At 44.3% G+C, this 13,469-nt stretch overlaps 1 protein-coding gene across 1 annotated transcript in view; it reads left to right on the top strand.

The window, feature by feature from the left end:
• Positions 1 to 10,804: 10,804 nt before the first annotated feature.
• The window catches only part of LOC149463493 (inter-alpha-trypsin inhibitor-like), a 37,482-nt gene continuing 34,817 nt past the window's right edge, over positions 10,805 to 13,469 (top strand). The window contains exon 1 of the mRNA XM_089675033.1: positions 10,805 to 10,957. Within this exon, the coding sequence (XP_089531159.1) occupies positions 10,835 to 10,957 (123 nt within the window). The 5' untranslated portion in view covers positions 10,805 to 10,834. The remainder of the gene's footprint in view (positions 10,958 to 13,469) is intronic.

Below are 13,469 nucleotides of genomic sequence, written 5' to 3'. Positions count from 1 at the left end.
GCTGAAAGCTGGAAATTGGCCTGGGCAGGAAGGGGGTATAAATGCCCTGTAGGCTAGTGGTTAACATTGACTCACATTTGGTGGAAGTGCTCAAAAATTCAGGGGTATTGTCAAGAGATAATTTAATATATACAGGAGATTTTGGGGATAACTATTCAAAAAGACCCATGGGTATGCCTATTTTATAGGACAGAGATATCAGTAAAACAATCTAAAAATAGTCTATTATACCATTTACTTAGTGCTGCAAAAGGCTTAATCCCCAATGTTGGAAGGCACAGGACCCCCCAACAATGAGAGATTGGATAGCGAGGATTGAGTATATAAATAAGATGGAGGAGTTATACCATATAGATGAAGATAAAATGGAAAAATTTAGAAAAGAAAGGAGCAGGTGGTATGTTTTTAGACCATCTGAAAAATATCTTGAAATAATGGGTGCCCAGGAAGTAGAGTTGGAGAACTAAACTGAATAAATGGAAAGTTATAGTGTGAAAAGAGAATATAGGGTTTTGACTGCGATTAGTAGACAGGTTAAGGGCTCATGTACACTGCAGTTCCTAAGCTGACGTTCAGGAGCTGTTCTGTGTTTTTTTTCAGCAGCCCCAGCAGTCCATGTACACATAGTCGTTTACAGGCAGTTGAGTATACAGTCGTTTCTTTTAACGCACCAAACTTCCGTTCAGAAGTAGAATTTACCGGCGTTTCAAACGCCAAGCGCTTGAAACGCGTATAAATGCTTGTAAACGCGGTTAACCGGGTTTATAAGCATTTGCCTTTAGAAGGGTTTTTTAACTGTTCCAGATGCTGTCCAGAGCCTTTTTTCATCATCAGAAATGCATGCAAAGCGTTTTCCATGTATTCAAATGGTCCTAGTACACCAGTGCAGTCAGTTCCAGGATTCGCATGAAGGAAAAAATGGTAGAAAGTGCTGCATTATGCTCATGATAGGATCCATAGTGAATACAACCAGAAAAGACAGGTAATCTCAAAATATACTGCTCTCTCTGCTTCTGCTCTCTCTATTCTTCTCAAAATGTCTGAAATAATTTTTTGGGAAGGTCTCCTGAGGTTATCTTTTAAAAAGCTTCTAAACGCAAACGCGCATAAACACGGTATGCAAACGCAGCTAAACTGACATTTTTTAACCTACGTTTTCTAGCAGTCAGTTTCCATCATTCAGAAGAGTTTTCCAAATGCCCCGTGTACATGAGCCCTAAGAAAGAAATAGAAATAACTATCTGGACAGGGGTAATTATTGGGTAGGGAGGGATAAGGAGGGATAGATTGAGGGTTAAAGATGTTTAGTTGGACTGTTCATGTTTTGATAAATTGTATTGTTGTATTATGTTTTGAAATAAAATTTAATAAAAGATATTAATAACAAAAAGAAAAAAGATAATTATTTGCCAAGCAGTGATAGCATCCTATCTGTTGGAATACAGTGTTCATTTATTTTCAATCGCCTAAGCGCCCACCTCACTGACAACAACCTCCTTGATCCACTACAGTCTGGCTTCCGTCCCCTACACTCCACCGAAACCGCCCTACTTAAAATCACTAACGACCTGCTAACCGCCAAAGCTAATGGCCTCTACTCAGTCCTCCTACTCCTCAACCTCTCCGCGGCCTTCGACACAGTCGACCACCCCCTCCTCCTTACTAAACTACACTCCCTTGGCATCAGGGACTCTGCTCTCTCCTGGTTCTCCTCTTACCTATCCCAACGCTCCTTCAGCGTTACCTATAACGCTGCCACCTCCCCCTCTCTCCCCCTCTCTGTTGGGGTCCCCCAAGGCTCTGTCCTCGGACCCCTTCTTTTCTCCATCTACACCTCCTCCCTTGGCAAACTGATACACTCCCACGGCTTCAACTATCACCTCTACGCTGATGACACGCAAATTTACCTCTCCACCCCTCGCCTCACCTCACTCTCTCACTCTCTGCCCACATCTCCCACCTCCTAAATGACATATCAGACTGGATGTCGCTCCATTTCCTCAAGTTAAACCTTTCCAAAACCGAGCTCCTAGTTTTCCGAGCAGCCCGTGCCCCCCCCCATCCTCTCCATCATGACTAACAACGCCGCCATCAATCCCACCCCACACGCCAAAGTCCTAGGTGTCACCCTGGACTCAAACCTTTCCTTCCAACATCATGTCCAATCACTATCAAATTCATGCAGGCTCCACCTCCGCAACATCTCCAAGATACGTTCGTTCCTAACCCCAGACACCACTAAACAACTCGTACACTCCCTTATTATCTCACGCCTAGACTACTGCAACTCCCTTCACAACACAGGCTATCCGCGCTCCAGTCTATCCTGAACTCAGCGGCTAGTCTCATCCACCTCACCAACCGCTCCAATTCTGCCACCCCCCTCTGCCAACGCATTAAATTCAAATTACTAATTCTGACCTACAAAGCCATTCATAACGCTGCCCCAAACTACCTCACCGACCTGATACCCAAATACCACCCTACCCGTGCCCTTTGCTCCTCACAAGACCTCCTACTCTCTAGCTCCCTGGTCTCCTCCTCCCACGCCCGACTGCAGGACTTCTCCAGGACTTCCCCCATCCTCTGGAACTCCCTACCCCAATCCATCAGACTGTCACCTACCCTCCTCACCTTCAGGCTTACCCTGAAAACCCATCTCTTCAGGGAAGCCTACCCCACCCTCATTCCATCTCCTCCACTCCATCCCCCACAGCCACTTCCTCCTGTACCTCTACCCCCTCCCTCCTAGATTGTAAGCTCGAAAGAGCAGGGCCCTCGAACCCCTCGTGTATTGTATTGTTACTGTATTGTCTCATGTACTGTTCCCCACTTTAATGTACAGTGCTGAGCAAACCTTTTGGCGCTATATAAACACTGTATAATAATAATAATAATAATAATTTTGTACAATTACATCAGTATTAAGTAGAGATATATTCTTCAACCAGTAGATGGCAGTGTTTATAAGTTTGTAGCTGCATCTATGGTAAACTCCAGCCTTTTTCGACTGGGGTGCCTTGAAGATTCTTCAGGGGTGCCTTGGCAAAATGTTGAAAAAATTGCCCCAAATTTGTATACAAGCCAGTGGCTGGAACAAGCCTTTTAGTTGCACAAAGCCATAGGTTTTCATTGTGCACTATTACAACCTTCTAGGTGCCTGACAACCAATGACATCATCAGTTGTTAAGGAGTATGTCAGCTGCCTACACAGCATCCTTGTTTGATCCTCCCCAGCCCCTCTCCATCAGTGCTGGGGTCACTTTAGCTCAGTGATGGAGAAAAACTATGAGGGAGAAGAGAAATAATGGAATGCTAGTCATTACCAGTGTGCAAAAAATATTTGCTTTGGAAGAATAAATCACTTCTAATGTTGGGTGTCCTACATGTGTGGATGTTGCTGCATTATATCAAATTATTAGAATAGTTTTTTACATTTTAGAATGGGGTGCCTCAGGACTGTTCATAATTTTAAAGGGTGCCTCGGGACTGTCCATAATTTTAGAGAGTGCCTCGGGACTGTCCATAATTTTAGAGGGTGCCTTGGGACTGTCCATAATTTTAAAGGGTGCCTCAGGACTGTCCATCATTTAGAGGGTGCATCAAGACGGTCTATAATTTTAGAGGGTACCTTGGGACTGTCCATAACCTTAAAGGATGCCTCGGGACTGTCCATAATTTTAGAGGGTGCCTCGGGACTGTCCATAATTTTAGAGGGTGCCTCGGGACTTCTTTACATGTCCTTGTTGCTGATTTCCTACCTTCACTGAATACGTCATCCATCATCTGGTTCACTCAGTAGCTGCTCTATAATAACCTATTAATTTTTAAATCAAACCGTTAATTCTCTTTGGTTTCCTGTTTTCCTGCTATTCCCCGAACCACTGGTCTTAGCACATCCATTCTGTAGTTTGTTTTCCAGGAAGCAGTGATGTAATTCAGCCCACTACTACAAAAATGCACTCCGGATTCATTCCAGATATGTTTTTTGCTTACAGTTCACACCACACGCAGTTTTCATGCACTTTGCCATGTTCCAGTTTGGTTCTGTGCAGAAAAAATGCAGCATGTTCTACTTTTTTTTTCTTGCATCGGAAACTGACTGCATTAGTGTGAACCAGGGCCATTGGAATACATTATTATTATAGAGGATTTATATAGCGCCAACAGTTTGCTCAGCGCTTTACAATATAACAGGAGACAATACAGCAACAATACAGTTCAATACAAGAGGGTTAGGAGGGTCCTGCTCCTTGGAGCTTACAATCTAAGAGGGAGGGGAATACATAGAAAACACTGTGCATGCATTTTTGATGCAGAAAAAAAGTGCACTGAATTGCCTCTAGTGTGAATTAGCCCTCAGACATATTCACCATGCACAGGCCTAGTGTTCCCGCCCACATTCATAATTCCTTGTGGTTGATGGGAACTGTAGTTTCCTTTTACTGCAGAGAGAGAAGACAGGATATGATGTGATCCCTGCTGTTACACCTCCTTCTTGGCAGAGCAGATCCTGTTATCTTTTGAACTACAGAAATGAGGTCATGAAAATTAAATTTGAGTTTTCTACTAAATGGTAAAGATTTTCAAAATGTTATTAACTGTTTAGTGTTTTGTGTAGGGGGTGTACTAATGGCTGATTTTTTTCCCTATAAGTTATATGCACATTTACCATATTTTATGCATGCTTTATAGCTGTAAAAGTCTCTCTTTTTAAGGCATCCAAAAGTCCTGAGACTGCTCCTGGGCACTGCCTTCTTGGATGTGATGTCAGCAGCCCCAGCAGAATCAGAGCTGTCACTCACGTGATACTCTATAGCATGGGTGTCAAACTGGCGGTCCTCCAGCTGTTGCAAATCTACAAGTCCCATCATGTCTCTGCCTTTGGGAGTCATGCTTGTAAATATCAATCTTGCAATGCATCATGGGACTTGTAGTTTGGTAACAGCTTCAGGGCTGCCAGTTTGACACCCATGCCCTATAGTATTCCCGTCAACTTCTCTGGCTGCTACATAAACAGTTATATAGGGAAGTGAAGGGCAGAGGAGCTGGGCCAGCACAGACAGTAAGTAGACACTCCAGAGGAGGAGAGGGCTATGTGCAAGGAGGGAGCAGGTTGTGTTAGGGAATTGACTCTCCTGGGGTACTACATTTTCTAACAAGTTGAAAGGCACATTGTAAGGGAATATGTTACAGAAAAGAAAAACACACTACAAGTAAGCTTTTATAAGGAATGTTTCTGTGCTTTTACCTGAAATTTCTTTAACGCTTGTGAGAGTCTCTTAACAGAAATTTCCCTTTACTTCCTCTCCCATAAAGGATATGTTTCCAATGTGAGGGAAATTCCCTCCAGTCATCTGTCACGGTAACAATTGTCACGGTTTCCATTGAAAGATTTCCTTTTTATTCCTGGTCTGATGGCAACTCAAAAATTTGGATTTACCTTCACATTCATTCTCGGAGATATTGTGAATCTCTCTAATGTACTCCAGCAGCTTAAAGTCCATCTCTAGGCAAAAAAAGCCCCAGCAAGATTTTTGTGAAAAAGCAGCTCTGGCAGCACCACTTGCCTCATACCCGGAGCTGCTCCCAGCAGTTAATACTTTCCAGTCACTAGATGTCCTAAGATGAATGAAGCCCGGACTGCGGATGATCTGTGAGTACAGAATGAATAAGAATACATTTGCACAGGCGACTAGCCCCGGTGCAGGTAACAGTGGCAGGAATTATTGCTGATTTTGCCACATGTGAGTGGCTAGCTGCGGCCGCCAAGCTCTGCACAGTTCAATAAAAGGTCCTTAGTTACTGCAGCTATCCATGGCTATCGGCACAGCCAGTGACTACCTGCAGTGATTGCTGCAGGATGCACTTTGTTTGCGCCCAGCAGTGATCACCACAGGTAACTGCTGGCTGTACAGATATCCGCAGGTAGCAGTGGCCGCCAGCAGCCTGTCTTTGACTTGTCTAGGGCTCAGCGTGTAGTGGATTGTGATACACAGTCCACATTTTATTAGATGATCAGTAAAATGACAATTTTATAGTCTTGCTACATTCTGTTTCTTGCTCTTTAAATTCCTTACTCTCTTAAGTAAACAATCAGATATAGGTTGACAGAACAATGATGATAATTAAGATGGCGCTTTCATCCGGAGTCTCACCCTTGGTGACTCATTAGGAGAAAAGTATCTTTTAATGTAAACAACCCCCATAAAAGGGAATGAGTCGTTTTGGGGACAATGATTGGAAGATATCAACATGGATGGATGAACACGCAGAAACCCAGTGGACTTTTCACCCAATCAATGTATATGCTTTGCCTGCATCATATGCCCTATAAATTATACTGTTAGTTCCTCAATAAAACAGAATTTTAGGAAGTTGGCAAACTGCGAAGTGTCAGTGTCTTACTTCCACGTGCACGTATTCTCATATTAATTTGGCTCACTGGTAGATCACGGTAAATGGTCTGTAAGTGACCTAGTCCAAGACAAGCGTCCACAGCTAACCGCTCACAGGTGGCAAAATCAGCAGCAGGAATTAGCAGATTCCTGCTGCTGTCATTCATACTGGGGCTGGTCACCTATGCAAATGTAGCCTAAGCCTGGCCCCTGAGGAAGCATCAGCGCAGTGCTCAGTTCTCACATCAAGGGGCATTTTCTGAATGCAATGGGCCTGGGTGCAAGGGCATAAGTTGGGCCTCTTGCCTCTTCCTGTGTCTGGGCTTCTTTAAAGTGGTTGTAAAGGCTGAAGCTTCTTTACCTTCATGCATTCTATGCATGAAGGTAAAATACCTTCTCTGTGCAGCACCGCCCCCCACCCAATACTCACCTAGGCCCCCTCTTGATCCAGAGATGTGCACTGGAGTCTCGGCTATACCGGGACTTTCTCTTCTCATTGGCTGAGACAGCCAATGGCTCCCACTGCTGTCAGTCGCAGCCAGTGAGCCAATGAGAAGAGAGAGGGGTCGGGGCCGAGCTGTGCCTCCATGTGTGAATGAGCACAGAGTAGCGGTTGCCCCCATAGCAAGCATCACCACAGTGCTCAGTTCTCACATCAAGGGACATTTTCTGAATGCAATGGGCCTAAGTGTAAGAGCATACGTTGGGCCCCTTGCCCCTTCCTGTGTCTAGGCTTATTTAAAGTGGTTGTAAAGGCTGAAGGTTATTTACCTTCATGCATTCTATGCATGAAGGTAGAAAACCTTGTCTGTGCAGCATCCCCCCCTGCTCCCACTGCTGTCAATCACATCCAGTGAGTCAATGAGAAGAGAGAGGGGGTGGGGCCAAGCCGTGGCTCTGTGTGTGAATGGGCACACGGAGCAGCGGGTGCCCCCATAGCAAGCTGCTTGATGTGGGGGCACCCGACAGGAGGGAGGGGCCAGGAACGCTGGTGGGGTACCAGAGAGGAGGATCCGGGCTGCTCTGTACAAAACCACTGCACACAGTAAGTAAGTATAGACATGTTTGTTTTTTCTTCTTTAAAAAAAAATAAGCCTTTAGAATCATTTTTTAACCAGTTCTGCACCGACCTATAGCAGAAATACTGCTACAGGGCAGCACGGGTGCTCAAAATCACGCATGTATATGCGTGATTTTGAAGTTCGGGGTAGGGGAAACATACAGTATACAGTACATATTGTTTATACTGTTTAGCCACTTCCTCTGGAGAATTTACCCCCCTTCCTGACCAGGCCATTTTTTGCGATACGGCACTGTGTTAATTTAACTGACAATTGCGCGGTCATGCAGCACTGCACCCAAATGAAATTTATGTTCCTTGTTTCCCATAAATGGAGCTTTCTTTTGGTGGTATTTGATCACCTGTGTGTTTTTAATTTTTTCTGCTATAAACAAAAAAAGACCAACAATTTTGAGAAAAAAAATATATTTTTGACTTTTTGCTTTTAAACATGTCCAGTAAAAAAATGTAAAAAAAAAATTTTTCGTCATAAATTTAGGCCAAAATGTATTCTGCGACATGGCTTTGCTAAAAAAGATCCCAATACGTGTAAATTAATTGGTTTACGTGAAAGTTATAGTGTCTACAAATGTATTTCTGCAGCGGGAAAGTGGTTAAAGGGATGAGGGGGCAACCCTACTTTGCACCCATATACCAGAGCCCTTGTACCCACAAAACACAGCTAATTACTCTGCTGCAAGTGACAATCTCAGACACAAATAAACCTCATTACAAAGGATCCTTTTTAAAGATTAAACGTTCATTAGGCCTCCCTTATACAGGTGGTTGAAGGGCAGTAAAAACAGTAATTGATCCATGGTATTACTGCTCCCTGAGCTGCATGTTAACATGGCCAGCAGGTGCAGCATGATGAAAATCATACACCTTCTTGTTTGGCAGATGGCACTGCCACCAAATTGACCCTTTCAAGTGCATGGGACAGCGCTGCAACTGCTCTGCTACAGCGTGTAATGCGCACAGTTATGACATAGTGCTACAGGTTATTTAAAGAGACATATTGCCAGTGAACTGCCTGTCAAAGGCCTCGGAAAAGCGATTCACTGGGGATGCACCGCCGTACTTGTAAATGAGACCTTACTTTTCCTTTTCTGCACACATAAATGCATCATTTCTAAACCTGCCTTAAACAGGAACTTCATTAAAACCAATGTTGGTGTCAGTGGGAGGAATAGTGGCCATTACTCGTGACATTGGGAGGAATAGTGGCCATCATTGGTGTCACTGGGTGGAATAATGCTCATTTCTGGTGTCAGTGGGAGGAATAGTCCTCTTCATTGATGTCCATGGGAGGAATAGTGCTTTGTTGCTAGTGTTAGTAGGAGGAATTGTGCCCCGTTGTTAATATCACTGGAAGTAATAGTGCCTTATTGTTGGTGTCAACTAAATGAAAAGTGCCCCATCATTGGTGTAAGTGGAAGGAATGGTGCCCCTTTGTTGGTGTCAGTGGAATGAATAGTGCCCCTCTGTTGGTGTCAGCAGAAGGAAAAGTGCCCTATCATTGGTGTAAGTGGAAGGAATGGTGCCCCTTTGTTGGTGTCAGTGGAATGAATAGTGCCCCTTTGTTGGTGTCAGTGGAATGAATAGTGCCCCTTTGTTGGTGTCAGTGGAATGAATAGTGCCCCTTTGTTGGTGTCAGTAGGAGGAATAGTGGCCATTACTCGTGACATTGGGAGGAATAGTGGCCATCATTGGTGTCACTGGGTGGAATAATGCCCATTTTTGGTGTCAGTGGGAGGAATAATACCTCATCGTTAGTGTTAGTGGAAAGAATATTGCCCTATCATTGGTGTCAGTGGGAGGAATAGTGGCCATTACTCGTGACATTGGGAGGAATAGTGGCCATCATTGGTGTCACTGGGTGGAATAATGCCCATTTTTGGTGTCAGTGGGAGGAATAATACCCCATCGTTAGTGTTAGTGGAAAGAATATTGCCCTATCATTGGTGTCAGTGGGAGGAATAGTGGCCATTACTGGTGACATTGGGAGGAATAGTGGCCATCATTGGTGTCACTGGGTGGAATAATGCCCATTTCTGGTGTCAGTGGGAGGAATAGTCCTCTTCATTGATGTCCATGGGAGGAATAGTGCTTTGTTGCTAGTGTTAGTAGGAGGAATTGTGCCCCGTTGTTAATATCAGTGGAAGTAATAATGCCTTATTGTTGGTGTCAACTAAATTAAAAGTGCCCCATCATTGGTGTAAGTGGAAGGAATGGTGCCCCTTTGTTGGTGTCAGTGGAATGAATAGTGCCCCTTTGTTGGTGTCAGTGGAATGAATAGTGCCCCTCTGTTGGTGTCAGCAGAAGGAAAAGTGCCCTATCATTGGTGTAAGTAGAAGGAATGGTGCCCCTTTGTTGGTGTCAGTGGAATGAATAGTGCCCCTTTGTTGGTGTCAGTGGAATGAATAGTGCCCCTTTGTTGGTGTCAGTGGAATGAATAGTGCCCCTTTGTTGGTTTCAGTAGGAGGAATAGTGGCCATTACTTGTGACATTGGGAGGAATAGTGGCCATCATTAGTGTCACTGGGTGGAATAATGCCCATTTGTTGGTGTCAGTGGGAGGAATAATACCCCATCATTAGTGTTAGTGGAAAGAATAGTGCCCTCTCATTGGTGTCAGTGGGAGGAATAGTGGCCATTACTGGTGACATTGGGAGGAATAGTGGCCATCATTGGTGTCACTGGGTGGAATATTGCCCATTTCTAGTGTCAGTGGGAGGAATAGTCCTCTTCATTGATGTCCATGGGAGGAATAGTGCTTTTTTGCTAGTGTTAGTAGGAGGAATTGTGCCCCGTTGTTAATATCACTGGAAGTAATAGTGCCTTATTGTTGGTGTAATGAAATGAAAAGTGCCCCATCATTGGTGTAAGTGGAAGGAATGGTGCCCCTTTGTTGGTGTCAGTGGAATGAATAGTGCCCCTCTGTTGGTGTCAGCAGAAGGAAAAGTGCCCTATCATTGGTGTAAGTGGAAGGAATGGTGCCCCTTTGTTGGTGTCAGTGGAATGAATAGTGCCCCTTTGTTGGTGTCAGTGGAAGGAAAAGTGCCCTATTGGTATCAGTGGGAAGAATAGTGCCCCGTCGCATGTGTCAGTGAAAGGAATAGTGTCTCATAGTTGGTGTCATTGCGGAGAATAGTGTCCCATCATTGGTGTCAATGGGAGGAATTGTGTCAATAGTTGGTGCAGGTGGGCAGAATTTGGCTGTAAGAATGTTTAATAGGTTACTGTTCAATATTTCTGAAAAACTGTTAAACATTAGACACAGGTCTTTGCCCAGAGGGACTATAGCCATCAAAGCTATATAATTAGATTGAGAAAGACACATTATCAGTACAGAAGAGGGACTCCCAATACTAAGCATGAAGATGTTTCTACTTTTCTTTTCTGCCCTGCTAACAGCAGTGACTGGTAACCCCGTTAACCCCCTTGAGACAGGGACAGAGATATCCTACCCGATAGCTGAGAATTTTGAAGTCATCAAGGTAACTATCATACATTGATTACAACTATGAACTAAATTTGTAAATTCTTAATCTCACCATACGTTACAATCACATTGTACAATCTTTATGTAATCTACTTTAGATTTACCAAAACTATGTAAGGTGAGCACCCACCATAAATTTGTATCCAATCGGGAAGACCCTTGCACTACATAGTTGTTAGTAGATCTAAAGCTGACCATACATTATGCAATCTAATTGTATAATATCCTTTAGATCTACCATCCATTATGTAGTGCAATAGCTTGCTTGATTTCACACAAACTGCAGAGATTGTGCAATCAAATTGTATATATGGCCAGTTTAAAGGAGATTGCACAATCATATCGTAATGTGTTTGGTGAGATTTAGCCTGGGTTCACATTTGTGCGGTGTGGCATATCGCATGCAGGGGCGGACTGACAACTCATGAAGCCCCCGGGCAATAGGGGATCATGGGGCCCCTGTGTCCTTGCCCAAACTCAAAAAAGCCTATGAAAAAGGTACCAGGGGCATCTCATGGGGCCCCCTACTGACCCTGGGCCCTCGGGCAGTGCCGAGTTTCCAAATGGTCAGTCCGCCCCTGATCACATGTGATTCGCACAGGAACCGCACCGCATTCCTGCGCTAATCACATGTGAATTCTGCGTGGTGCGATTCGAGCCACACATTTTGTATGGCTCAAATTGCACCTCATCCGCATCATAAAGGTGCAGGACCCTTTTTTTGGTCCGCACTAGAATTGGATCGCGTTTTGCAGACCAATTTTGGGGTGTTGTTAACTTAACATACATTATTATTATTATACAGGATTTATATAGCGCCAACAGTTTGTATTGCGCTTTACAATATAAAGGGAGACAGTACAATTACAATACATTTCAGTACAGAAGGAATATGAGGGCCCTGATAGTGGAGCTTACAATCTAAAGGAAGGGGGAGGTGATACAAAAGGTGATAGCTGCGGGGGATGATCTGGCGGAGGTGATTCAAGTACAGGTCTTAGGTGGAGGTGGGGTAGGCTTCCCTGAAGAAGTGAGTTTTCAAAGATCGCCTAAAAGAAGACAGGGTGGGGGCTGACCAGACATGCTGTGGTAGGGAGTTGCAGAGGATGGGAGAGGTTTTGGAGAAGTCCTGGAGGTGAGTGTGGGAGGAGGTGATGAGGGAGCTAGAGAGGAAGATATCATGGGAGGAGCGAAGTGGGCGATTTGGGAGGTATCTGTGGATGAGGTTGGTGATGTAGCTGGGGGCAGTGTTGTGGATGGTTTTGTAAGCTGTGGTTAGTATTTTGAATTTTATACGTTGGGTTAGTGCAGTGTTTCTCAACTCCAGTCCTCATGGACCCCCAACAGGTCATGTTTTCAGGATTTCCCTCAGATGAAACAGCTGTGGTAATTACTAAGGCAGTGAAACTGATCAAATCACCTGTGCAAAATAATGGAAATCCTGAAAACATGACCTGTTGGGGGTCCATGAGGACTGGAGTTGAGAAACACTGGGTTAGTGGAAGCCAGTGAAGGGATCGGCAGAGAGGGGCAGCAGTTCGCATGAACGGGGTGCGATTGTGATGCGGTGTGGAATTTGCACAGAAACAGCTGCGAATTCCGCACCGCATCAGTGTGAACCCAGGATTGGCTGGATTTCCAGGATAGTCCAGTTGTATCAATCAAATCGTTATGTAAATCGAATTTATGGGAGAGAGATTGCTTGTTTTCAGGCAACCACTTTTGATCTTATGTTTGATTCCAAGATGATTGAAAGCGGATGAAATTGTCTGAAAATTGCTTTGTGAATGGCCAGCTTTTCACAGGTTTATTTCCTCTCAAGAGATCACAGTACTCCCCAACAACAATTTCATCTGCTGTTCTCTCCAGAAGGATGCTACTATCTTTCTTCAGACATCATTCGGGGTCAGCTTTCTATTCTAAGGTGATGGCTCAGAGATGACACAATCATGTAAGTCCTGGTGCCTGTGCACTTCCTAGCTACTGTTTGACACATTCTGGAGACTCTCACCTTGTCTTTATGCACAGTTACAATGTACTGTAAAGCCTGAGGAAGGGTTTTCTCCTACCTGGAGCAGACTGATTACACCATATTAGCCAACGGTGTAACTAGAACCTTCAGGACCCCGGTGCAGGAAAGCATGAAGGGCCCCCCCTGACCCAGACTGGGGTCCTTACGTCTGAGCCCAGTGGCAGAATGCCAGGGCTTGGTCGCAAGTGCGACCCTTGTGACCCTGGTAGATCCGCCACTGGTGTCAGTGGTTGTTTTTTTATTTTTGTTATTTTATTTATTTATTTATTTTTTACAATAACTTTTAAGATAATTTTTTCCACTTTTTTTTAGGAGCCCCATTGAGGGGCCTCGGTAAGATTTCAGGGGTCTAAACATACTTTGTTTCACCTTTGAGAGAAAGGGGATTGAGGACACAGCCCTTAAAGTGTTACTGAACCCACAACAGTAAAATCGGTTTGTATATGCAGAAACGCATGCTTGTTATACTCACTGT

This window comes from Staurois parvus, unplaced genomic scaffold (assembly GCF_062004578.1).
Source record: "Staurois parvus isolate SC_StPar_1 unplaced genomic scaffold, SC_StPar_1.0 ptg000154l, whole genome shotgun sequence".
In the NCBI taxonomy this organism is placed as follows: Eukaryota; Metazoa; Chordata; class Amphibia; order Anura; family Ranidae; genus Staurois; species Staurois parvus.
The sequence above is the reverse complement of the archived record's forward strand: the minus strand, read 5'-3'. Positions and strand labels throughout refer to the sequence as shown.